Source organism: Hyperolius riggenbachi, chromosome 10, assembly GCF_040937935.1.
Source record: "Hyperolius riggenbachi isolate aHypRig1 chromosome 10, aHypRig1.pri, whole genome shotgun sequence".
In the NCBI taxonomy this organism is placed as follows: Eukaryota; Metazoa; Chordata; class Amphibia; order Anura; family Hyperoliidae; genus Hyperolius; species Hyperolius riggenbachi.
In genome coordinates this window covers 199,654,615-199,682,387 of record NC_090655.1, presented here as the reverse complement: position 1 = coordinate 199,682,387, position 27,773 = coordinate 199,654,615, and the positions used below count along the sequence as shown (strand labels likewise).

The 27,773-nt window shown below is 43.4% G+C and overlaps 2 protein-coding genes across 4 annotated transcripts in view; one reads left to right on the top strand and one right to left on the bottom strand.

The window, feature by feature from the left end:
- The window catches only part of NDUFV1 (NADH:ubiquinone oxidoreductase core subunit V1), a 29,242-nt gene extending 15,017 nt beyond the window's left edge, over nucleotides 1–14,225 (top strand). For both annotated transcript variants that reach the window (XM_068255620.1, XM_068255621.1), the window contains exons 6-11: nucleotides 451–640; nucleotides 5,543–5,755; nucleotides 7,603–7,769; nucleotides 7,886–7,967; nucleotides 8,630–8,775; nucleotides 14,032–14,225. In XM_068255620.1, the coding sequence (XP_068111721.1) occupies nucleotides 451–640; nucleotides 5,543–5,755; nucleotides 7,603–7,769; nucleotides 7,886–7,967; nucleotides 8,630–8,775; nucleotides 14,032–14,115 (882 nt within the window). In that variant the 3' untranslated portion in view covers nucleotides 14,116–14,225. The remainder of the gene's footprint in view (nucleotides 1–450; nucleotides 641–5,542; nucleotides 5,756–7,602; nucleotides 7,770–7,885; nucleotides 7,968–8,629; nucleotides 8,776–14,031) is intronic.
- Nucleotides 14,226–14,289: 64 nt separating this feature from the next.
- NUDT8 (nudix hydrolase 8) lies at nucleotides 14,290–27,118 on the bottom strand. 2 transcript variants are annotated; one of them, XM_068255623.1, is made up of 5 exons: nucleotides 26,858–27,118; nucleotides 24,958–25,204; nucleotides 18,266–18,398; nucleotides 17,249–17,326; nucleotides 14,290–14,555 (listed from the first exon to the last, which is right to left on the bottom strand). In XM_068255623.1, exons 2-5 carry the CDS (start codon nucleotides 25,197–25,199, stop codon nucleotides 14,451–14,453), a joined length of 558 nt encoding a protein of 185 aa, XP_068111724.1. In that variant the 5' UTR covers nucleotides 25,200–25,204; nucleotides 26,858–27,118; the 3' UTR covers nucleotides 14,290–14,450. The 2 variants fall into 2 exon arrangements, with proteins under 2 accessions (XP_068111724.1, XP_068111723.1); XM_068255622.1 differs by having other exon boundaries at nucleotides 14,290–14,598; nucleotides 26,858–27,114.
- Between the last annotated feature and the right edge of the window lie 655 nt (nucleotides 27,119–27,773).

The window sequence follows — 27,773 nt, the reverse complement described above, 5'->3', positions numbered from 1 at the left end:
ATATTGGGCTTCTGACTGTCAAAGGTTGGAGTTTTGCAAGGCAAAGAGGGGGTTCCTACATCACTCCATATGTTCCCTTTCCCACTGCCATTAGAAGATGAGCTTCCTTAGTTTGTAAACTGGAAATTTCATCATTAAAGAGGTGAAATACAGTATATGTCCTGTCAGAGATTGGCATGCATAAGCTTGCAATAGATTTCACCTCACGCTTTTCCAAAGTGATTAAAAACTGACAGCATGCAGTGTTTTTCCAAACACCATGCATGTTCTTCTATTCAGTGTATTTTATGTGGCTATGTGTGTATTGCTATCTTTTCTGCTGTATCGCAGACTTGCACACATATAGTTTACGTTACATATATAAATGCTGTCTGAGGGGGGTGTTTTTTTGTTTGTTTTTGTAATGTTCCCTGAGGTCCTCTATAACTTCCCGTACTGTCTTTACCACAGGTGGCCATTCGGGAGGCGTATGAGGCAGGCCTGATCGGTCAGAATGCTTGTGGCTCCGGATTTGACTTTGATGTGTTTGTAGTGAGAGGCGCTGGGGCGTACATCTGCGGAGAGGAGACCGCACTGATAGAGAGCATTGAAGGGAAGCAAGGCAAGCCACGCCTCAAACCTCCATTCCCTGCTGATGTCGGTATGTAGTAAATCCTACCTTCTCTGTCTAGCTATAGAAATGCACGCAATCAACGTGGCAAGCTATTTTCAGAATGCTGCTGACTGATTACAGTGGGCAGCACAGTTGCATAGTGGTTAGCACTCTTGCATTGCAGCGTTGGGTCCCAGGTTTGCATCCCAGCTAGGGCACTAGTTCTCATCATGTCTTTGTGGGTTTCCTCTGGGCACTCCAGTATACTCCCACACCCACAAAAAACCATACAGATATGCATACATAGACATATGACTATGGAAGGGATTCCACTGTGAGCCCCTCTTAGTAAAGTTACAAGACAACATAAACTCTGTACAGCGCTGCGGAAGATGTCGGCGCTATGTAAATACTAAAATAATAAGTAATACACCACATCAGTAATTACCTTACTCAGTTGCTGTTCAGCTGCACCTTGTTTTTGGATGCGCTGTTTTTACCACATCCAGTCTGCATATGGTCATTCACACACAATTTGATCAATTAGAAAATATACAGTACCCTTTCCCATCTGGAAAATGCATTGAATGCAAATACCGTATATATTCTGCAACGGGATGAATTTATAGCCTTCAGTACTGATACTATTATATATTGCAATACTGTAATGGATTAAAGTGACACTGAAGCGAAAAAAAACAAAAACGTATCATCTAATGAATTGTATGTGTAGTACGGATAATTAATAGATCATTAGTAGCAAAGAAGAGTCCTAATTTTTATTTTCATTTATATAACTTTTTTATAACATTGCATCATTCTCTAATATTTGCAGTTTATATGAAACCTAGCAAAGCTAATGACCCTCCGAACTTTCCTGCAGTGCAACCTAAACAAACAGTGAGAGACAGGTTGTGATAAGTGCTTCAGAAAACAGCACAAGTTGGGTCAGAGAGCTCAGAGAAGCTCTTTTGCATCGATAACTGAAGTTTCTTAACTCTTCCTGTACTGGAAATATGAAATTCATATCTGTGCTACTAATGTTCTATTTATTAGCTGTACTACACATATTCTCTCCAAAGTTTATTCTCACTTCAGATTCCCTTTAAATTGCAAGTGCAAATACCTTGGCCTGGTTCTAAGTTTACTGGTATTTCTGTTGCCTGGGAGGGTCTATTCTATTTCCACTCTGTACTTTTAAATACAGACCATCCCCTACTTACAAACGACTTCAGTTAAACCGTTTCCGAGATACAAAGTTGTCTTCATGTACAAATTATACAATACTGTTTTTTTATTACATATTTTTGTTAAATGTTACAGTATTGTATAAGCTGTTATAAATGGTTTAGAAAACGTCAATAGCACATTGAAAACAAGTAAAAACATAGTTTATTCTGTATGTCCAAATCCAGGGTTATCCGAAAGTAAATAATTTATGCATTTTGCACCATGTTTAATTTAGGACTCCACTTACAAACCATGACAGACACAGAACATTTATATTGCGCTTTTCTCCTGGCGGACTCAAAGCGCCAGAGCTGCCGCCACTAGGATGCGCTCTATAGGCAGTAGCAGTGTTAGGGAGTCTTGCCCAAGGTCTCCTTACTGAATAGGTGCTGGCTTACTGAACAGGAAGAGTCGAGATTCGGGTTGAGTTTTACTCACCTGAGGCTTCCACCAGCCCCCTGCAACTGCTGGAATCATGTTGATTTTTTTTTTTTTTTTCAAATTGCATTCATTTGGTATGTGCAAATTTGGATGCAAAACACACTGTATACTGTACAGGAGAATCTCATTATAGTAAACCTCTGGCTATAGTAAATGCAGTCACCTTGCTGCCTGTATGAATTATATAATGTATGACCACTTGTACAGTAGAATCCCTTTATAGTAAACTCCAAGTGGAAATGGGCCCTTCCTGTCATTTTCTGTTGTCAAGATATTTTGTAATACGGTTTAATCAGAATCTTTTCAGCATTTGGGATAGATGTAGGGGATGAGAACAGTTTACATGAAGGTATATTTTTCGGTGAGGCTGGACAGAGCCTCTGGCTGCTTCCATGCCTTTTCTTGTTGCAGCACTCGGCTTCCTCCATCATATGAGCGCCCCCTGGTGTCTGTACAGAATGACACGAAGGACAAGAAGTTAATTGCATATGGCAGTGTTTCTCAAAACTGTCCTTGTGCATGTTTTGCAGGCAACCTCAGCTATGCACAGGTGGGGTACTTAGTGTCTCAGCTATGTGGATTCCATGTAGCCGAGACACTAATTACCCCACCTGTGCATAGGAGAGGTCGTCTGCCATGCACTGTTGGGGAGTCGCAAGGACAGGTTTGAGAAACACTGCCATAGTTTTCTCCTTGGGCACACCCTTAAAATATACTCAGAATAATTTAGTCAGTACTTTTTGGTAACTCTAGTGAAAATGTTAATGGCATATGAGCCTTGGTTTGCCAGGTATTTATAATACTTCTGCTCCATCCTCTGCACCAGAACAGTTGCATTGGCGGAGGGTTGGACTGTGTGAGTGTTATCTGGAAGGAGAGATAGAGAGTTGCAGGACTAATATGTAAAGACTGACCTGCACAACAGAATCATCAGTGCACAAAAAAAAGACAGAACCTACTTGAAAATAAAGTTTTCTGTTAAAGAGGAGCTGTTAGGTATAAGGTCTCAGAGAAAATAAACACATATATCAGTAGCTAAATATTGGCTGTACTTACATTACATATGCATTTCACTGTCCACGTTTGGATTTCACAGAATTTGTATATAGTATATGCAGAGATAGATGCTCCTGACAGCTCATGGCAGGCTCCATGTTTTTCTGTCAAATGTGTCGTCATGTCCTGCCTGCTTCCTGATCACATATAAGCTCGTACCTGAACAACACAGTGTGCAGTGAATATTAATGAGCCATGTGGCTAGGAACAATAGCTGACTCCTGCAGTGTACTCTGCCCGGAGATTTATCAGTGCTACGCGCTGGACTGATTACAAGCTGCTGTAACGTCTCATTAGCAGCCGAGGGGAGGGCCCCAGAATACTTTGCAGTATAGTATGCGGCTTGCGTCCTCTTGGGTTTTAACAGCCTTACTGATAAGCACACATCAAAGGTAACTGAGATTTTTATCTTCACTAATGGCTTTTGGGCTTCCTTCTAAACTGTTTAACACAGGAGAATAGAGGTTTAAATTAGCTTCTGCAGCCTGACAGTTACTCTTTAAGTTTGGAATTCTTATATACCGGTAACCTTTGCGAGTGGAACTAACCCCTGGAACTGGGCATGCACTGTAACAATGCTCAGTTTACTTTAAATTAGATACATTTGATAACCAAACATTGTGACACAGTTTTTTTTCTTCCCACCACTGAAAATATGAGGGCTCTTACAGGCAGTAAGAAAGGCCTCTTGCTCTAGATTTTTTTTCTCTGTTGAAGTGGGCCTGAACTCTTGCACAGGACAGAAGGAAAACCTAGAAATGTACCCTGTATGTATTTAGAGAGTTTAGCCTCCTTATTTGTGACTATCACAACTGTAATTTGATCTCTCAGATGGCTGCCTTGGCAGAGCAGCTAATCGTAAACACAGGATGTTAACCCTATGTATGCTTCCATGAAAGTAGACACACTTTCTTTGATAGATTAGATATTAGGTTTAACACAAATATCAAATTTTGTGTAGTAAAAAAAAAAAAGTCATGGCACATCTGATCCAACGTTAGCACACCAGTTGAATAGGATGTACTGAAGAGTGCCTGGACATACATGTTTTTGCATTGAAAAGTTGACGTGTTTTACCTGGTGCCATAAAAGTTGGGAAAATGCCGGTTCTGATTAAACTGAGATTGAAAGTCTTGTATGCAGACATGATCCCACCACGTATTCTGCAGGTCACTAAATGCAGTATGGAATATCTGAGAGGTCAGATTTCTTTCCAGCCGGTAACTGTGTACTACCGTATTTGTGTGGGACTCCCAGGCTGCAGGAACAGCTTTCTCATAGCAAAGGAGAAACATTATGGTGCTTCCTATTAGGCGCGCGGCGCGTGTAGGATTTTAATGTACTTACCATGGTGGTGCACTGTTCACATGTATATTGTGGTAGAATGCAGTGGCTGGTGGATAGTGTAATGGTTAAGGGCTCTGCCTCTGACACAGAAGACCTGGGTTTGATTCTTCCTGTTCAGTAAGCCAGCACCTATTCAGTGAGGAGACCTTGGGAAAGACTCCCTAACATTGCTACTGCTTACTGAGTGCGCCCTATTGGCTGCAGCTCTGGGTCTCTGAGTCCGCGTGATACTGTATTTATTTTATGTATTTATAAAGTGCCAACATATTACGCAGCGCTGGACATTAGTTAGGGTTACAGACACTATTTAGGGGTGACAAACAGAAATAAGGCAATACAGGAATAGATGCAGCACAGTATGAGTACAAGGTAATGCTTAGTCAGTCAATGGATGGGAGCATAGAGATTAGGCAAGTTGAGTTCACTCAGATCCATAGGATGGGTGTATGGTAATGGAGGTGCGTGAACAGGTAGGTGACATAAGGAGGACCCTGCCCGAAGGCTTACAAGCTAGAGGGAGAGGCGGGGACACGAAAGGTAGGGGACCAGAGTTCAGCTGCGCGTTTAGAGCTCCAGTGAGGAGGGGTAGGCCAGAGTGAAAAGGTGAATTTTGAGGGCCTTGTTGAAAGAGGGGGAAACCCTAATGGGGGGAGGTAGGGCATTATGGAAATGTAGGTTGGGCAGGTTTTGTGGACAGATAAATGTTCTTTGTCTTGTCTAGAGTTGTATCACAGAGATGATGTAACGAGATATGTGGGAGCTAAAGTTGTTTTATATAAAACATGATAATTTCATAGAGAAGTGTTCACATCACAGTCATGTAATTACTGCTATTTTTCACAATTGGCATTAAAGCTTTGTGAACTTGTTTTGCAGGAGTCTTTGGATGTCCAACAACAGTTGCTAATGTGGAGACTGTTTCAGTGGCCCCCACCATCTGCAGACGTGGCGGCACGTGGTTCGCCGGCTTTGGCCGTGAAAGAAATTCTGGGACTAAATTATTTAATATCTCTGGACATGTCAACAACCCGTGTACTGTAGAGGAGGAGATGTCCATCCCATTGAAGGAGCTTATAGAAAGACACGCAGGTACTGTCTGACCTCATTCATCAATATTAGTGCATGTAGACATGTGGTGCAAACTGGGACTATGGTCTAGAGTGACCAATCAGATCCTTGTTTCATTCCACAGTTGACACCTGATTGGTTGCCCTGGGCAATTGTGTCACTATTTCCCAGTAATCTTTGCATTGGCCTAGATAAACCATCCCCATTGACTTGTATTATTAATATTATTATTAATGTGGTATTTGTGTAGCACAGCTAGTATCATTTATCTTCTGCAGTACTTTAATGCACATAGACCATAGTCCTAGTCTAATTTCCTGATTATAATCTAAGGTTCTCTTTTTTTGGGATGGGGTCATCATTTAAAGGACCACTATCGCGAAAAAAGTAGGCAGTTAAAATCTGACAGAACCGACAGGTTTTGGGCCAGTCCATCTCATGGATTCTCAGGGTTTTCTTTGTTTTCAAGAGCATTTCCTGAACAGCAGTTGCAAAGTCTAACTGACAAAATAGTGTGCAAGTGATAAGGGAGGCTGACTGGTATCTTGCTATTTTGGCAGTTAAACTACTGTTCAGGAAATGCTGTTGTAAACAAAGAAAACCCTAAGAATCCCCTGTGAGGAGATGGACTGGCCCAAAACCTGTCAGTTCAGTCAGATTTTAACTGCCTACTTGTTTCGCGATAGTGGTTCTTTAAAGAGAGTCTGAAGCCTTCTAAAAATGCTGTTATTTGAGCGTTATCCTGAGCAATACAGCATAGCTAAAACGCCTCATTCCCATGGCACAACAATAATTAAACCCCCCAAATCTCTGGGGCAAAATGTGGGGATCGCTTCCTGGTAGAGGCAGAGCTTTATGCAGTAGCTCTGCCTCTACTTGCATCAATCACCGCTGATCGCCGCCTCTCCCCGCTCCTCTGTCTTCTTTCACTGAGGGGCAGGGAGAGGCGGAGATCCGTGAAGAGATTGATGCTAATGGAGGTGGAGCTACAACGCTAAGCTCTGCCTCCCCAGGCAGCAATATCCACGACCTGGAAAGTCGTGGAATTTGGCCCCGGTATTTGGGGGGATTCATTACTTTGTTCTGCCGTGGGAATGCAGCGTTTTAGCTATGCTGATATTGCTCAAGATAAATGTCAAATAAAGAGCATTTTTAGAAGGCTTCAGACTTTCTTTAACTTGTGTGTATTTTCTTGGGATGTGGGAGGAAACCAGCACTGCTTGGAGGAAACCCGGGAATATATTGTACTGGGGGGGGGGGGGGGCGTTGCCTCTGGCTACCTAATACTGGGGGCCCTTGTTGCTACCTATATTTGGGGGGGGGGGGGCCTGCATCCAACTACCTAATATTAGGGGCTCCTGTGACTACCTATGGTGAGGGGGCTATATCTGGCTAATACTGTGGGCTAGAGGGGAGGGGCTACATCTGACTAACACTAATTCTAGGGGCCTCTAACTAGTATTTTGTGTGTTACCTAATACTGGGGAACACCTCTGGCTTACTGCATTGCTATAGTGTGCCCAAATCTGCAGGGTGTTTCTCAAATTTGTACACCCTCATCCTGAGAGCTCTATAGTCTAGAAATTGCCCTGTCGCAGACAGACATGGAAAGAACATGCAAACGCCACAGTGTTCTGGCCAGTCAACTCACCGGGGCTATAGTTGGCTTGCTGTATTTTGAGGTAATTCTTTTCTCCAGTGAAACCAGTATTGCAGTAGACAAGTATGTGCCTTTTTTCTTTTAAAGGATAACTCCATGAAGTTCTACTGGATTGGATACTGAATCACATTTGTAATTTATACCTTTTGTAATTATTTTGCTTTTCAGCTCTAGCTATCTGACAAACATCTGTCCCTTGTACTTGCAGGGGGAGTCATTGGTGGCTGGGATAATCTACTGTGTGTTATTCCCGGAGGCTCCTCCACACCCATCATCCCACGCTCTGTATGCGATAACGTTCTCATGGATTTCGATGCTCTTGTTCAGGCCCAAACCGGTCTCGGCACAGCTGCTCTCATTGTCATGGATAAGTCGGTGAGTTTTCAGTCTATTGAATGTCATCCAACTCCTATGGCTTCACTTTTGTTGTTATGACTCAAAAACTTCCCAACTGCCCACCCGTCTCAAAATTGTTTGGCTTCTTATTGCAGACAGACCTTGTGCGCGCTATTGCTCGTCTCATTGAGTTTTACAAGCATGAGAGCTGCGGCCAGTGCACACCATGCAGGGAAGGTATGAAGTGCATGTTTACATTGTTTTTCTTCTCATTGTCCCAGTTAATGTACGGTACTTTTCCCATACGGTGTGTAGTGAATAATCTTTCTGGACCCACATTGCACATAGTGGAGGCTTGATGGAGCAAGCAGATGTGCAGATACTGTTTTCAGCCTGTTCCATTAAATTTGTATATGTATATATCTGTGGGCACCGATTCCCCATCCCCCAATCAGTGTCCACAAGAATTTATGGAGCCAAATGTTCCTCATATAGTTCCACTTTCTGCGAGATTCTCGTGGTTCCCGCCACGTGACTTGCATTTCTGACAGGAAGTGCTACCCTTCTACAGCCGACACCCACCTTAGTGTGCCCAAAAAGCTGACCCCAGAAATGGTAAACAATTGTCTTGCTATCAAACCATATATCTCACGGACGCCATAGTATTCCCCCTACTTCTATATGCAGAGTTCATACAAAAGTGCTCTGCTGTTTTTTTGTTTTGTTTTTTTTTAATAAATATGGCAGCTGCCATATGCCTCTCACTTCAGGTTCCCTTTAAAAAGGTATTTTTTTTTTACATTTAGCAGCTTATGTATAAAACAGTGTAAAAGATGTAGGCGGGACTTTGCTGGTTCCACATGTATAGTCCTCTTGTAATATGTGTCTCTTCTTCCCAGGGGTGGATTGGATGAATAAAGTTATGTGGCGCATGTGCCAAGGCAATGCCCAGGAGTCAGAGATAGACATGTTGTGGGAGATCAGTAAGCAGATTGAGGGACACACGATCTGTGCTTTAGGAGATGGAGCAGCTTGGCCTGTGCAGGTAATGCTTTCTTCCACCACTACTCACTATATTATGGTGCAGCTACAATCTTGTGTAACATAAAACCTGTATGGTAACTCATTATTTACTGCACGATTCTCCAAACTGAATATTACTCTTAAGCTGGCCATACACTAGGCCGATTACCCGCCGATCGACAGCAGATTCGATTACTGGGATCGAATCTGCTGTCAAATCGTTCACGCAACATGCTAATTTTCGATCTATTTCGGCCCGAAATAGATCGGTCCCGTCAATTGCGCCGTGCAGGAAATTACCGTCGATCGCCGCGGGTAAGGAGCGCATCGCCAGCGGCGTACAACCGACGCAGGTATACATTACCTGAAGCTTTGCTCCCGGCATCTTCTCCGCATCACCTCCCGGCTGGCATCTTCTGCACATCAGCTTCCGCATCCCGGCATCCAGCATAACTTCCTGTGTCACTGCAGTGACAGCGGAAGTACAAATAGAGGGCGCTCTATTTGAACTTCCGCTGTCACTGGAGTGACAGAAAGTTATGCCGGGATGCGGAAGCTGATGCGGAGAAGATGCCAGCCGGGAGGTGATGTGGAGAAGATGCCCGGGACCAGGCTTCAGGTAATGTATGCGGGGGCCCGGGTGGGGGACAGCGGCAGCTCAGCAGATTGTGATCGGTTTCAGGCTGAAATCGATTCACAATCTGTTTGCAGTAAAGGCAGCCATATGATCCCTCTCTGATCAGATTCGATCAGAGAGGGATCTATCTGTTGGTTGAATCTGATGGCTAATCGACCTTTAGAGAACATAAGGTGGTGCTGGGGGGCGGGGAGGAAGATGGGAAGCAGAGGCATGTTCCCTGTCTTATTACATAACTCTGTGACACACCCACACCCCATAGCCTCCCACCCCCGAAATTTGCGACAATGATTGTCACTATTCCGGAAAGTAATGGGAGGGATTCTCTGCTCGAAATGCCCACTAAGGGCATTCTTACAGGCTTTCCCCAGCTGCCATAGGGCAGCTCTCTCTCTCCCTGGCTGTGCCCCCTGCCGCCTCGCCGCCTGCCTGCACACTGGGAGAGAATCTGCCCATCTTGGGCTCTCGAAGTATTTCCTCACTGCTACATTCAGCTGGTACTGGTAGCTGCTGTCTTGTATAATTATGTAATGCTAGGTAGACATAATGCAATTTTCTGACATATTTATTGTCAGATCGACTATTTCAACATGTCCAATCTGATTTCTGATCAATTTTTTAGATTGACTTTCCGTTCACTTCTATGAAAAATCATTTGAAAAATTGATCGGAAATCAGATCCGAACTGTTGGAAATAGTCGATCTGACAGTAAATCTGTCAGAAAATTGCATCGTGTGTACCTAGCATAATATCGAGGTTTAATCTGTAGACACCAAATATGTTGGCTGTCTGTCTTCATCTCTCCCATTCAGAGATGAAAGGACAATAAGCATTAAGCAGAGCTCGGGGCTTACACAGCTTAGTGATTGAGGGGTGTTCCAGGAGACGATAAAATTAGGCACTTCAGCTCCTTAGCGGTAACACTGAGTCAGGCTCGGGATGGAATGCAGCTCAGAGAAGTAAACCCGAGTTGGATCCATTGGAGGTGTGGAATGTGCAGGGCTGCCACTGATCTATCCAGCGATATGATTTTTAGGGTCTGAAAGCTTGTGAAAAAAATTGCACCGCTTTTGGCAAAAAAATCTGGAAATAATCATACCGCCAGGGAGGTTTAAAAAAAGAGTTCATTCTTAGTGTAGTTATTCTATTAGGCCTTGTTCACATCTAAAATCAAAAACGCTGACACCAGCGGTTTGCGATTTTGTACGTGATTATTTTTTGCGCTTAACTGCGCGTTTTGATTTTCTAAGCGCTTTTGAAGAAGCGATTTGTTTTTTCACTTTCTGACGCAAGTCAGGAAGTGAACCCTTTGACCCGGAAAAGAATAGTGCATTTATTCTTAAAGAAAATATGTAACGAAAAAACCTCCCCTGGGGGGTACTCACCTCGGGTGGGGGAAGCCTCCGGATCCTATTGAGGCTTCCCCCGTCCTCCTCGGCCCCACGGTGACGGCGAAAATCCTCCCGGAGCGGCGGCAATGTAAATATTTACCTTTTGGCTCCAGCGCAGGTGCAGTATCCGCTCCTTCCCACAGAGATAGGTGGAAATAGCCGATCTCCGTCGGGCCGCTCTACTGCGCAGGCGCAAGTCTCCTGCACCTGCGCAGTAGAGCGGACCCGACGGAGATCAGCTATTTCCGCCTATCTCCATCAGAAGAGCTGCAATAGCGCCCCCGCTGAAGCCTGGAAAGGTAAATATTGAACAGGCTGTCGGGCCGCTGTTCGGAGGGCTGCAGCGAGACCCCCGTGGGACAGAGGAAGCCTCATTAGGATCCGGAGGCTTCCCCCTCCCGAGGTGAGTACCCCCAGGGGACATTTTTCTTTTTACAGTGTCTCTTTAAAAGGGTAAATCGCTATACAAAGCTCTTTTTCAAGCATTTTGAGATTTCCCTCTACCTTCCATTGAGGCAAATCGCCCCCAAAATGGTACAGGCAGTGCTTTGGTGAGCGGATCGGAATCAAACCGCTCATATGTGAACACTCTTATAGGGAATCCTTGCACAAGCGATTTTTGAAAATTGCCAGCGCTTAAAAAAAAGCCAAAAGCATCCTTAGTGTGAACAAGCCCTTAGAGCAGATTATTTTGTAGGGTAGACACTATGTTCTTGACTGAATAAAGTTACCACCTCCACACCCTTTGCAATAATAGATGTGGAAGCCCTTCAAAGTAAGAAAAGTGTCCAAGTCCCATTTTAATGCAGATATAGTTTGCCATAACTACTTCCTCTGGTAAAATATGCCACATCGTAACCACCCTTGCTGTAAAGAACCCATTTTTAATCAGGTGTAATAATCTCCTTTTCACCATGCATAATTCCTGTCCTCTTGTCCTTTGTGCACATCCAGGGATAAAAATATCATCATACCAAATGTGTATATTGTGCTATTTATACATGCTAATTTGGTCACACATGTGGTCTGTTTCAACCTTTAAAAGTCCAGTTTATCTAACCTTTTATTGGTGAGACCTTCCATTCCTTAGATTAATTTAGTTGCCCATGTTTTCATTTGTTATAAAGTCCTTCCTATAATATGGTGGCCAAAACTGTTTCCCATGCTTCAGATGTGGCCTACCACAGGAAATAGTAGTGCTTTTATCTTCAGATTTTCGCATCACAGAATATTATTTGCCTTAAGCCTCATATACACACGCTCAACAAAAGTCTTTTAAATGCACAATTCTCAAACAACTTTTGTTGTCGAAACAACCCAAAAAGTTGTTTGCTATTGTTCAAACAACTTATAAGAGGCAGCTCAAGCCAATCCCACAGTTTGGTCCCTGGTTGAAATCCCAGCCAGGTCAACATCTGCAAGGAGTTTGCATGGTCTCCCCGTGTTTGTGCGGGTTTCCCCGGGCACTCTGGTTTCCTCCCACATCCCCAAAACATACAGATAAGTTAATTTGCCTCCCCTAAAATTGGCCCTAGACTGTGATACATGCACTACACGATACATACACACATGACTATGGTAGGGACTAGATTGTGAGCCCCTCTGAGAGACAGTTGGTGACAAGCTAATATTCTCTGTACAGCGCTGCGTAATGTCGGCGCTATATAAATACATAAAGATATTTTAAAAATTGTATGGTGTGTGTGGCCACATTTTAGTCATTTTTGATTTTTGGTTACGTTTTTTAATTGGAATGAAAAATCGGATTGTATTAAAAAAAAAAAAAAAAAAACTTAATCGCATGTAGTGTGCAAAAGGCCTCAAACAGTTTTCCATTTTTAGTATGATTTGTTTCCTGTTCCTCTATCTGTAGCTTACCTCAGCCTTTTGTGTATTGTGTCTGTAGTGCATTCACTTCTATAAATGCCAAATCCAAACACAGCAGAATAGAACATTCTGTGTTTGGAAAACCACAATGCAGTGTAAACATGGCCCAGTACACAAGCACTAACTCTGCACAACAATAGTGCTCCTGGGCTGGCACATCCAATCCAGTATGTGTATAATCCACTCTCCTGCTGGGTGTCCTGTACATAGCATGAGAGCTGCCACAGTACAATATACCCCAAAGGTAATTCCTGATTTCCCTACCAACCCTCTTCAGCACCTTTGCTGCAAGTGGTTGTGGCTTATTTTTACCTGCTTTTAAACTTTATATATTATAGTTAAACTTCACATTCCATTTTACACATTCTCTCTGTGTGCTACAATATGTGTAAACACGTAGTGCAGAGCGAGTCAGACAGCATGACTGAAGAGTGCACAGCCGGTGCAGCTGCCACCAGCCGCGACAGCTGAGGAATTAATGCTGCTACATGTGAGGAGGAGCTCCCGGAGAGCCGTGGGCTAATTACCATGGGGAAGGGTGGGGTTTAAAGGGGTCCCCACTTGCGTTTGCCCAGGGGCCTCTTAAACTGGTCCTGTGAAGCAAAAGAGCAGCATTCCAGTCATATTTTTTGATGCGCATACCTTGATGTATTATATACTTAAAAGACAACTGTAACGAGAGGGATATGGTGGCTGCCATATTTATTTCCTTTTAAACAATACCAGTTGCCTGGCAGCCCTGCTGATCTATTTGGCTGCAGTAGTGTCTAGATCACGCCAGAAACAAACATGCAACTAATGTTGTCAGATCGGACAATAATGTCAGAAACACCTGATCTGCTGCATGCTTGTTCAGGATCTATGGCTAAAAGTATTAGAGGTAGATGATCAGCAAGACAGCCAAGCAACAGGTACTGCTTAAAGGAGTCATCAGGTGAAAAAAAAAAAAGCTTTATTCACCTGGGGCTTTCTCCAGCCCCTTGCAGCCGACTGTCCCACGCGGTCACCTCCCCTGTGCCGTGGACCACGCGGCCATGATTGACAGTGGCGCTTCACTCGGTAGTCTGCCTCTGCACCGTGCAGCGAGAGCGGGACAGCGGCGGGGAGCGGAGGTGACAGCATGGGACAGTCTGCTGCAAGGGGCTGGAGTAAGCCCCAGGTGAGTAAAGCTTTTTTTTTTTTTTTAAATTTTCACCTGACGACTCCTTTAAAAGGAAATGGATATGGCAGCCTCCACATATCTCTTGCTTCAGTTGTCCTCTTATATTGGAGTGGTGCTGGTTTAATGTGCAGCTGTCCTCCTCTAGCCAGTTAATGCATTAGTCTATGTTGTCCAATAAAAACTGTCTGTACTTCTTTCAGGGTTTGATTCGGCATTTCCGTCCAGAGTTGGAGGAGCGGATAAGACGGTTCCATGCAGGCCAGAGACAGCAGGCCAGCAACTGAGCATGTGCTGGAGACTTGACGCAACTACAGCCATTCTATTTATCACAGCTAAGCAGCAGCGTTTGCTACATGTGTTCATAAATGTTAATAAAGGTGGAATTTCTGATCAGTCTTGTTGTACTTTCTATGGCGTTCTCATTTTGTAGCATGAGCATTCTTAACAGAAAAAAGATATATATTTACAAACAACTTTACTGGCTTGTTCTGGAAAAACACTTTACATCAATACACAAAGTTGAAGAACACTATTAAGTTAATGTATCATCTTGAAGGAGCTCCACTCAGGGGACTTCTGTAGGATCCAGGAAAGAGCAGTGAGAGGGCAGAGTCTGTCATCATGGCAGTGAGTCCCCAGACCTTGTGTCCTGGCAACCGGAATACTGGCAGAGTGTAGGCATAGCGACCACCATGGCGGAAACTGGTGTATCCCCGTGAAGAATCTGTACGAGCCAGAGAGAGGGGAAGCATGAGCAGAGACTCCACCTACAGAAAAACCCATAGAGGACATATATGAATTGTAGATCTGTTTCTGTTTGCACACTTTAGCTAGACTTTCTAACAAGACTGTTATGAGACAAGAAGACAGTAAAACTGGACATACACTGGTGGTACTGCATTTAAAAGGGAACCTGGGACAACTATTTACTTCTGCAGTTGGGAGCGTTCTGCGCCTGTGCAGTGGCAGAACGCAACCGGGTTCTGTAGCGCGGCAGTGGCGGGGCCGGGCCACGCATGTGCAGAACGGGTTTACTACACAACAGAGTTGGCGGAGAGGACAGCGAGGGAGCCCATGGAGGAGCCCCAGGTAAGTATAAATACCCTCATTTTAGTTGTCTCAGGTACACTTTAAAGAGGAACGGTAGCAAAAAGGGGGGGGAAAAATAAATGGATACAATGCAAAGTGAGAAGTTAAAAAATAAGATCAAGAAATGATTGATATTCGCCATGTAACTTGTTCATATTGTTTGATCCACATTCAGCTGCATGTAATCATCTTTACTACTGGCAGACAAGGAAGAAAAAACAAACGGCACCAACTGCCATTATCTATAACTACAACCCTAACGATGCGATAGGCTAAAAAGTTTTTTTTTTTTTTTTTATAAATATACATGTGGACAGAGGGAAATACTGGTTCGCTAGCCAGTTGGAAACCGCCCACAATGCAACAAGGCCCCTACAGTGTGATGTCAGGACCTAGCTGCTGACATCACATTGTGGGAGGGGTTTTATCTGATTGCCACTAGAATTGGGAATATTCTTTTATTTTCCTTTTTAGGGCTAATTGGACCAAGCCTTGTAGGAGAAAACAAGAGACCCCAAGAGCCCAATATAGTGTACTATGTACTTGGATATGGTAAGTATCTATCTATACTAAAAAACATGGGTTAGCATCCAGGTAACCACTATATAAGCAGGTGTGGAGATTAGACCTGTCCCCACTCAGGATTAAGAAGTCGCTCTCTGTAGATAGGAAATAAGGGGCAACACCCCTCCACCAAGGGTGCACTCAAATATTTTAAAATGAGGCAGAGGTGGACTTACCTCCCCCAAGCAGACACAAGAGTGTTGTGTATATTCAAAACAACAAAAATGTATATACTCCAGAAAGTGCAACGCGTTTCGCAGGCATCTCCCGCTTCATAAGGCAATAGAAACTGAGCATAAAACTCTAGTGCAAAGCTCAGCGCCTCTGCGCTATCCCCTTCCTGGGTGACTCCCTCCCATGAGGAATGCCCACACCCATCTGATCTCTCAGCCAGTGTGGTGACCAGGGATCACCACACTGGCTGAGAGAGCACCTGTGCTTGTAGGGCAGTGCACCCGACGCTCCACACTGCAAGACCACACAGCACAAAAGTGGCTGTGATATCACAAAATGCATTGACAAGTGCTTCTAAACCTGCCTGAGGCTCATATACTGTCTGACTTACCCATGAGGTTAAATATTTCTCTTACATTACCAATATTATTTAACATTATAAATGTTTTACTCTATTTGGGTGTTTCCTATCATACTAGTCCAGGAGAATTGCTGGAGCACGAGAAGGTGGCAGTGCTGGGCAGCTGTCAGTCTAGAGAGAGATGTGCTGAGCTCAATACACTATTAAATACTTGAGGACCACAGTGCTAAACCCCCCTAAAGACCAGGCTGTTTTTTGAGTAATTAGCCACTGCAGGTTTAAGGCCAAGCTGCAGGGCCGTGCAACACAGCACATGAGTGATTTTTTTTTTCCCCCACCAACAGAGCTCTCTGTTGGTGGGGTCTGATCACCCCACCCCCAATGTTTTTGTTTTTTATAAATATTTTTTTATGTCTTTTTTTTTACTATTATTATTATTTTGAAAAACCCCTCCCTCCCCCCCCCCCAGCCAATCAGGCGATCGGCTGTCGTAAGCTTCTGCCTATGAGAGCTGATCGCTCTCTAATGTCCCAGGGGGACAGCTGTGTCACACGGCTGTCCCCAGTACAGCGCTGCACTACCCTATAGACTGCGGTTTCGATCACCTGCAAACTTCAGCCCCAGGACTTGACGCCAATTAGCTTTAGGCGGTCCGGTGGCTGCCGCCACCACGCCTATTGGTGTGGGGCTGTCTTCAAGTAGTTAAAGGGAACCTTAACTGAGAGATTTGGATATTTCCTTTAAAACAATACCAGTTGCTTGTCAGTCCTGCTGATCTCTTTGGCTGCAGTAGTGGCTGAATCACACACCTGAAGCAAGCCATGCAGCTAATCCAGTCGGACTTCAGTCAGAGCACCTGATCTGCATGCTTATTCAGGGGCAGTGGCTGAAAGTATTAGAGACACAGGATCAGCAGGAGAGTCAGGCAACTGGCATTATTTTAAAAGGAAAAATCCATATCCTCAGTTTAGGTTCCCTTTAAAATGTGCACAAAAGGGATACATTCTTCCAAAATAATCTTTCATGTTTCTTCCATGCAGTAGTTTACCCTTGATCAATGAGCAGCCTATTCTGTTTTCTGGAGAGGGGAAGAATGAATATGTTACAGCTGGAGCTATGATGATTGGCCGAACTCTAGGGGTTGGTAAACAAGAGACTGCCAAAAAAGAGCCACTCTATTTCCACCTAAAAATGTAACAGTACATCTACCTTTTAAAGAGACCACTTACCTCCTGTGGATTTGGGTTTGGAGACAGGTCCTCTAGGTGTCCTATATGTGCTAGAACAGGTACTATTACCATTCCTGTCTGTAGGGAAACACAGTTGAGTTTCAGAATTGTATTACCATTACTAATATTATAAAACCAGAAAATGGCCCGATTTCATGGAAATGTGTATGTGAGCAAGGAATTCATGACTATATATCAATAAAAATGTACTAGTAGCAGTCTTTTTCAACCTTTTTTGGGCCAAGGAACACTTACATTTTTTTTTTCAAACCTCCGGGAACCCCTGCATGAAAATGATGCTGAGAAACTGCCATTTTTCGCAGACTCACACAAATGCATTTATCACCCCCGTATATAATGTGGCAATCACCCCACACAATCCCAGTTGCCTGGCTATCCTGCTGATCCTCTGCCTCTAATAGGTTTAGCCATAGACCCTGAACAAGCATGCAGCAGTGTTTCTGACATTTTCAGATCTGACAAGATTAACTGCATGCTTGTTTCTGGTGTGATTCAGACACTACTGCAGCCAAATAGACTAGCAGGGCTGCCAGGCAACTGGTATTGTTTAAAAGGAAATAAATATAGACTCCACATACCTCTCACTACAGTTGCCATTTAAGTCAGCTGAGGCAGCCAATAATGACCGCCTCAGCCGTCAATCAGGTGTGTGCACAGAAGCTCCTGATAGCCGCCCTGCAAGCGATCTGCCTGGCGGATCAACCTGGTCAAGTGACGGATAATTCTTTTGTGCCGCTGCTTGCTCCACCTGCCTTGTGACGTCATGCACGCGCCACTCCGTCACACCCTTCACCCTTTCCCCATATAGCAACAGAGCTCGTCGTCCGCTATACAGCTGACATTGCGACTATTTAGCCCAGCTATGTCGCCGGAGGAATCAGGTCCCGATCCCCGACAGGCGACATCAGTCATAGGTGTGTACGCATCTTAACACAGCATATAGCTTCTCTGATGTAACATAACTGCGTCACTTACTTGTACAGTTTTCAATCTTACCCAATCCGTAATGGTCTTCATAGGACCCCAGACAGCGCTGCGAGCCAAGGATACACCCAGCTCTTCCTGTGCCTCCCTTAGGGCTGTGTCTATAACATCTTTATCTGATGCATCACATTTCCCTCCTGGAAAACTAACACACAGCATTTAAATATAACAGTTCAAATATATCAAAATCAATACAAACATTGTATAATATCTGATTTATCATACTGGTATGTAAATATAAAAAATATACGTGCTTATATGTAAACTGTGGATGTCAGCTGTAACTATCGCCACAGCAGCGGTTATGCAGCCCAGGTGTAAATTGGGCCCAGTGTGTTCCTTAACCATTTCAGCCCGCAGGGATTTTTCACCTTATACAACAGAGCAATTTTCACCTCCCATTCATTCGCTAATAACTTTATCACTACTTATCACAATTTATTGATCTATATCTTGTTTTTTCCGCCACTAATTAGGGTTTCTTTGTGTGGTACATTTTGCTAATAATTATTCTTTTATAAATGCATTTTAACAGGAATATTAATTTAAAAAAAAAGGGGGGAAAAATCATTATTTCTCAGTTTTCGGCCATTATAGCTTTAAAATAATACATGCTACCGTAATTAAAACCTATGTATTTTATTTACCCATTTGTCTCAGTTATTACACCATTTAAATTTTGTCCCTATCATAATGTATGGCACCAATATTTTATTTGGAAATAAGGGGCAGGAATCCCCACTCCTGGGCACACTAATGCTACGTACACACATGCGACAACGATCGTTCGTTAAGAACGACGAACGAACTTTTAATTGATGAAAGAACGACCTAAGTAAAGGTAGTTTTAAAATGTGTGTAACGATCTGATCGTTAGAACGAACGTTACATCACAGAAAGCAACTATTGCGCCTGCGCATAGAAATGAGAAGTTCCATGGAGAAATAGTGAAATGCGCATGTCAAGCCTAGTACTAACGACCGTTCTCCAACAATGTACTACTTTTGCAAACGATCGTCGCTGGTTAAAATCCGCCGAGACAGAACTTTCTTTTGTAGCGATTTGGCTCGTTCGTCGTTTGCCTTAATAGTCGGTGGTTCGTTTTTTGTAACGATCGTCGTTGGTAAAGATCGGGGAACGATCGTTACAAACGACTATAGTCGCATGTGTGTACGCACCTTTACTATTGGGTAAGCTATACTTCCTATTTACACGATTTGCACTTGATTCATCCTCTGTCTTTAATACAGAGTAATTGTAGAAGCCGGTTCATTTCACTGGAACAGGTTATTTGTTTCACTGGGTCCCTATTAATGATTTTTTTATACACAGGCTTGTCTTTATACAATAATTTGTACATATTTGTTTGGCTTTTTCTGTATGTTTTTTGGGTATGTTTGTAATTTTTGATACAAACAAATTTTGCACTAGTTTAACCAGTGATCAGCCATTTTTGCATTTATATGCACACACTAGCACCTTATTGTTGCAGGTTCACTTTTTTTTGTACCTTACCCAGAAAGGTTTATATTGAGCCCAACTGAGTGGCCATATATTGTTATATATGTAGATACCAGGAGGTCTATGTATCCATAGCCTTGGGGATTTTTTATGTTTTTTTTATATATATGTCTGTTGTTTAAATAAATTTTGATACTTTTTTGAATATATTTTCGTGTGGGCCTGCTTATTAGTAATCACCTTCATTATTAAAGGGTCTTTTTTCTTTGAAACTGAGAATAATCAGTCTGACTGACGTCAGTCGGGGCCTTCTGTGCTTGCGCAGAAGGTCCACGCACGCACAGGAGGTCCACCGCTGACATCACTGAGCCACTTACCTGGGAAGATTGCAACTGAACGGTGGCGCTAAGGAGGACGGCGAGGGACACATCCATGCTTATGGGGCTGGAGGAAGCCTCGGGTAAGTAAAAAATACAGCGATTCTCTCATCTCTGGGTCTCTTTAAACAAAGAACTTTGTCCTGCTATTCAGCTTCAAATCCGCATCCAAACTGGAGATAACAGCATCTTTGTTTGCATTCCAATGTTTATACATGTGTGTAAGCACAGTGTAACAAGTGAAAATGAGCTCTCTGTGAAGCTCTCTGTGCTTCAAGCACACAAACAGCTCAGAACCGCTAATTAGAAGATTTTAATATATAATAAAAAGCAGTTTGAATAAAATGCAATGGCTGGTTTCAGGGCAAGATAAACTACACTTTGGAAACGTGTAACTTGTAAACAGACAATATAACTTATGCACAAAAGCAAATATGATAACTGTATGAGTAATAAAAAGTATGAAAACACATTTTTATTGAATGTTATGTCAGAGTTTCAGACCACTTTAAGTTTCTTTTTTCATACACTATAGTGCTGATCCAGTCGTTTATCATGCCTGAAGAAGAAACGTAAAGTTCCAAAAGCTTGCAAAAAAAACTATGTAGCGACATCAAGCCAACACCAGAATCAACATGTGTTGGTTTGATGTCGGCATATCTGCTACACAACTAACATCAGACTATACTTCACCCATTTTAAAATGAAAGGACACGTTCATTGTAAACTATGTTGGGTTTCCAATTAAAAAAAGGCCCACAGATGCATGCATGCCTGGTGGACAGAGCAGGATCATCCACCAGGCAACCTAGGCAGGAGCCTGGGGCCTAGTGGATGTCAATGGGCCCAAATGCCACCTAGTCTGACCACTCTCCACTTCAGCTTACCAAAAGGACCACAAAGGAGCATCAAATCTGCTACCTTGCCTAGGGCCCCGTTACGTCTTAATCTATTTCTGCTGTCCTAGTTCATTTACTTGGCTGTGTGAGGAGGAACATGGAGTCAGCCTGAGGTATGAGGTAATCGTATGTCAAAATATGCCCTTATTACAGGAAAGCTAAGTGTGACAGGAATATGGAAGCTGCCATTGTTGACTCTATTTTACAAATGAAACTTGTCAAACTGTTCCCCCTCTGTTTCTCAATGACTCAACTGATAGTAGGCAGAAAACACAGTGTGAGTTTCCCATTTCCCATGCAAAAGTATTCGGCCCCCTTGAAGTTTTCCACATTTTGTCACATTACTGCCACAAACATGAATCAATTTTATTGGAATTCCACGTGAAAGACCAATACAAAGTGGTGTACACGTGAGAAGTGGAATGAAAATCATACAGGATTCCAAACATTTTTTACAAATCAATAACTGCAAAGTGGGGTGTGCGTAATTATTCAGCCCCCTGAGTCAATACTTTGTAGAACCACCTTTTGCTGCAATTACAGCTGCCAGTCTTTTAGGGTATGTCTCTACCAGCTTTGCACATCTAGAGACTGGAATCCTTGCCCATTCTTGTTTGCCAAACAGCTTCAGCTCAGTCAGATTAGATGGACAGCATTTGTGAACAACAGTTTTCAGATCTTGCCACAGATTCTCGATTGGATTTAGATCTGGACTTTGACTGGGCCATTTTAACACATAGATATGTTTTGTTTTAAACCAGTGGTTCTCAACATTTTTAGCACATGTACCCCTTTGTGGCTCATCCCTAACCAAATGTACCCCCTGAGGAATAAAGCAGCGCGCGAAGCGGTGGAAAGTGGGCGTGGCTTTCAAAAAGTGGGTGTGGCTGTTACATGGTGTGGGTGGGGCCGAATACTAGCAAAATACAGGTAGTCCCTGGTTAAAAAATGAGATAGGGACTGTGTCCATACTTAATTTAAAAAAGTTAATGCGAAATCTGTTGTTGCATATTTGTAGCAATTTTGTTAAAATCTGGTATCAGAGGTGATAGCTGACAGCGTATATCTGCAAATTAATTGTCCTCAGCAAGAAAGAAAAAAAAATTAAACGTTTTTTTTTTTAACGATATGTGCGATGCACTGGATAGGTCAGACGTGCGGTCGCCTGGCGCAGCTGGTCACGCTGTTAACAGCACACAAAATACAAATGAATTGTCCTCAGCAAGAAAGAAAAAAAAATTAAACTGTTTTTTTTGTTTTTTTTACGATATGTGCGATGCACTGGGTAGGTCGGCTGTGCGGTCGCCTGGCGCAGCTGGTCACACTGTTAACAGCACACAAAATACAAATGTATTGTCCTCACCAAGAAAAATAATGAAAAAGAATAGTAACAGTTTTCCCCCCCTACCAGCCTACCTATTCCCTGCACTACTAACACCCTTACACCCACTCCTAGCTTTTATAAAAGCTTTTTAATGCTGGATCCACACCATGCGTTTCCGCGTTCGATGCGTCCGTCGATACGCATCGATTCGATTATTTCCGACATGTCCGATTCAAGCTTCGATGGATCGTTAGGTCGATTTGCCATACTTTACATGGCACATGGCAATCGACCTAAAAATCATCAAAATGCGTTCGGAAATGCTCGGAAATAATCGAATCGACACGTATCGACGGACGCATTCAATGTGGAAACGCATGGAGTGTATTCACCATAAGTCTAATTGTAATGTTTTTTTTAAGCAAATGTGAAAGTTCCTTCTCCCACATCCAGCCACATGCAGTCACAATCTGCAAATGGCGCTGCCTCCCCACCCCTCTCTTGCCTTCCCCTCCCCTTCCTCTCTTGTCCTGCCCACAGCTTTGGAAAAATGGTGGCTGGAGGCCATTTGCAAGCCCTGCTTGCTGATTTTATATAGGTTGCAGCCAACTAACATTTAAAAAGCTGATAGCGTCTGAATCACAGGGAAGGGAATAAAGCTATTGTCCATAGCTTTATTCCCTTCCCTGTGACACGCACGCTATCGGCGTTTACATGTTTGTAAAAAGCATATTGATATCCTAGCTCCCCCCCCCCCCCCCCGATGCGCACGCTATTCCCTCCTACCAATGGCTTGATTGGCCGCAAATGCTGCCACTCACACGCCTATTACAAGTGCCCTGCGTGTAAGCCCGGCTGCATCACCAGCTCGGCCAATAGGAGCATTTGCGGCCAATCAAGCCATTGGTAGGAGGGGATAGCGTGCGCATCGGGGGGGGGGGGGGAAGCTTGGATATCAATATGCTTTTTACAAACATGTAAACGCTGATAGCGTGCGTAGTGCCGCCATTTTGTCTGCGGCCCCTGGGGGACCCCCTGACAACAGCTGATGTACCCCCAGGGGTCCGCAGACCCCAGGTTGAGAACCACTGTTTTAAACCATTCCATTGTTGCCCTGGCTTTATGTTTAGGGTCATTGTCCTGCTGGAAGGTGAACCTCGCCCCAGTCTCAAGTCTTTTGCAGTCTCCAAGAGGTTTTCTTCCAAGTTTGCCCTGTATTTGGCTCCATCCATCTTCCCATCAACTCTGACCACAGCTTCCCTGTCCCTGCTGAAGCGATGCAACCCCCGAGCATAATGCTGCCACCACCATATTTGACAGTGGGGATGGTGTGTTCAGAGTGATGTGCAGTGTTAGTTTTCCGCCACACATAGCGTTTTGCATTTTGGCCAAAAAGTTCCATTTTGGTCTCATCTGACCAGGACACCTTCTTCCACATGATTGCTGTGTCCCCCACATGGCTTGTGGCAAACTGCAAATGGGACTTCTTATGCTTTCTGTTAACAATGCCTTTCTTCTTGCCACTCTTCCATAAAGGGCAGCTTTGTACAGTGCATGACTAATAGTTGTCCCATGGACAGAGTCTCCCACCTGAGCTGTAGATCTCTGCAGCTCGTCCAGAGTCACCATGGGCCTCTTGACTGCATTTCTGATCAGCGCTCTCCTTGTTCGGCCTGTGAGTTTAGGTGGATGGCCTAGTCTTGGTAGGTTTACAGTTGTGCCATACTCCTTCCATTTCTGAATGATCGCTTGAACAGTGCTCCGTGGGATGTTCAAGGCTTTGGAAATCTTTTTGTAGCCTAAGCCTGCTTTAAATTTCTCAATAACTTGATCCCTGACCTGTCTTGTGTGTTCTTTGGACTTCACGATGTTGTTGCTCCCAATATTCTCTTAGACAACCTCTGAGGCCCTCACAGAGCAGCTGTATTTGTACTGACATTAGATTACACACAGGTGCACTTGATTTATTCATTAGCACTCATCAGGCAATGTCTATAGGCAACTGACTGCATTCAGATAAAAGGGGGCCGAATAATTATGCACACACCACTTTGCAGTTATTTATTTGTAAAAAAAATTTGGAATCATGTATGATTTTCGTTCCACTTCTCATGTGTACACCACTTTGTGTTGGTCTTTCATGTGGAATTCCAATAAAATTGATTCATGTTTGTGGCAGTAACATGACAAAATGTGGAAAACTTCAAGGGGGCCGAATACTTTTGCAACCCACTGTACATATACAGTTAAGGTTAAAAACAGACATGCTTCCATCGATTTCAACCTCGTAACCCTCACTGCAACTCATTCCAGAGGAAAAAAGGCCACAATCATCTTCCTACATCTCGCTGGGGATGCCCTTCAAGATAAGGAAATAATTTGAACCCCTTTTAAATACAAATAGAGACTAGAATTTACCATAACTACTTCCTGTAGTTACCACTCTTAAGCCTCGTACTCATGTACAAGGACTGTCAGCCGCATGTATCAGGACTTGATCCCATACGTGATAGTTTGGGACCAAGTACTGTACAGACGTGTCACTAGCCTCTAGCCAAGCCATGTGTTCTTTTGCTGTGGCGAGGGGTGATGGAACATGATGGAACGGGAGCGGTAAGGAAAAGAACATGCTGGATCACCTACCTGATGTCTCCCTTGTGTCTCCCTTTCATCTTAGAGGAGCGCAGGGTATAGAGGAAGGAGGGCGCGCCCTGGTAAGTACATAATGTCACCAAAACTCCAGCTGAAGCTTTTGCTGGTAGCGGGTTTCCGTTGAGTGTCTCCCGACACCTCTGTTCTGTCTCACAGGAAAGAGCTTCATCCGGTAAGCATGGAGAAACCTTAGTGCAGAGTCTGCGGCAGATCAAGGAAGGCCGAAGAAACATTGGGCCTATGGAATGAAAGCATGTTATACATAGGGACCGCTAGATGATAACCTTTCATAAAGTTTGCAATAACAAGCGTTCAAATTCCGGCTGAGTTTTCTGTAAAGGTTAGAAAATAATATTATAAAAATATAATTATATGAGGGATAACACAGGCTAGAAACGTGTGATAAAAAGTCAGTTCTAGAAGTAGAAAAAACTTACTTCTGTTGTTGGTTCTGAAGGTGTCATTGTCTCTGCACAATGACACCTTCATTGAAGTATGCCAGAGCTAAAATCTATGAAATATTGACCCTTTTTATCTCTTTCCTGCTCTCAGAAGCCATTTACTGACAGGAAAGTGTTTTATGGCTGTAATTACTTATCAGTGAGAGTTATGCCATAGTCTGACCTGGACAGAAACGGTCAATTACATAAGTGATGTTTGACTCTTTCAGGCAGAGAAAAAAAAAGGAACGCAGCCTAGTTATTTGTGTGCTTAACACTGTACATACACCTCTATCTCATCTTGTCACCTCGGTAGTCCTTTAACTTTGCTCATTACGCGGCAGTACTGCATACCTCCCAACTTTTTGAGATGAGAAAGAGGAGCACGTAAGCCATGCCCATGCCACACCCCTGACCACCCAGCACAACCCTAGTCATACATACCATAAAGATTTCAGAAAAATATGTTGTTTTATAATTCAAACCACACTGGCCCTTTCTATCCTGGTTCATTTTCCTTCATATTAACATTTTAAAATTAGTAATAATCAATCGTTTGGTGTCCTACCTGATCATGCACCTCCATTACTGTGCACCCATGCTATGCATCTGAGTGAACCTAACTTGCCTAATCTCCACGCTCCCATCCAGTGACTGACTAAGCATTACCTTGTACTCATACTGTGCTGTGTGATCTGGTTTTCTTGTATTCCTGTATTGTCATATTGCTGTATGTCACCCCTAAATATTGTCAGTAACCTAAATTAATGTTCAGCACCGCGTAATATGTTGGCGCTTTATAAATACAATAAATAATAATTATGGGAATAAAGTTTAGAGTCAATCACATTTTTAGTAGAGAAATATATGTATATATATATATATACATAGATAGAAAGAGGGACAAAGTCCTGAAAGAGGGACAAATGAGGAGGAAAGAGGGACAGGGCTGCCAAAGAGGGACTGTCCCTCCGAATGAGGGACAGTTGGGAGCTATGAGTACTACACCAAATAAGTCCAGTTTTAGCATTATGCTGGGTACACATGTTGTGTTCCCACCCTCGATGCCCCGCTCGATTATATACGAGCATTTCCGATCCCGTTTCGATGATTGTTAGGTCGATTCTCATGTAAACTATGTCAAAACGACCTAACGATCCGTCGAAACACGAATCAGACATGTCGGAAATAATCGAGCGGACGGGAATCAAGAGGGCATCGAGTGCGGGAACACACCCTGTGTACCCAGCATTAGTGTATCCCCCTGGGTCATATTCTTACAAACTAGTGTGCGCGACCGATTTGCCGCGAAAAGTAAGCAGCCATCGGTCTATGATGTCTCCTGCTGGGTCCCCTCAACTAGACTAGCACAATCTTTACTTGCTAGATCTTCACAGACATCCCATGTCAGTAACACCCAGATTAACATTAACAGGTGATCTGTTACTGACCTTCAACATGCAAGCTGCTAGCTGGAGTAGAGGAGGTTCCAGTACATGAGTTTATAAATCCATCATAACACAGACTTTCTAATAGGGTAACCACCAGAATGAACGATGTGTGCCGCAGCAGTGCCTTATGCTGACCTTTAGTAAATACTTTAGTATATTTCTACTGCCAGCATCAAATATGGCCGCCGGCTTCCTATCTCGTGATGAAGTCACACTTCCGGGAACCTGAAATATGGCTCAAATTATCTCAATGTATTTGTGCAGACGTTGCGAGTACCAGGTGCCGCTGTTACATAAGTTTATACTTCGTATTGTTATTATACTGTGTGTTGCGCCCTGCTCAGATAAATATAGGTAATTGCTGCCACCTAGTGGCTATTGTAAAGAATTGCAGTTTGATCTCTATGTGACTACATACATTTCTCTACTAAAAAGTGTGTTTGCTTGACTCTAAACGTTATTCCCATCCTTTAAATTGATATATTACGAATTTTAAAATGTTAATATGATGGAAAATGAACCAGAATAGGAAGGACCAGTGTCAGTGGCGTAGCTAAGGAGCTGTGGGCCCTGATGCAAGTTTTACAATGCGGCCCCCCAAGCACTCTATACATGACAATCGATAAGGCACACCAAAACCTGCCAATGGCAACTACCGTTTCAGAGGTGCAAGAAGGGGATGGGAAGGAGTTTGTTAATGATTACCACTATTCAAAGTATCGAAGTGATTATTATGAGCTCAGGACCAATAGGGAGCTAATACTGTAGTTGAGGGCCCAAGGGCCCCGATGCGGTCGCTACCTCTGCACCCCCTATTGCTACGCCACTGACCAGTGTGGTTTGAATTATAAAACAACATATTTTTCTTATGAAATCTTTATGGTATGCGTGACTAGGGGGTGTGCTGGGGGTGTGG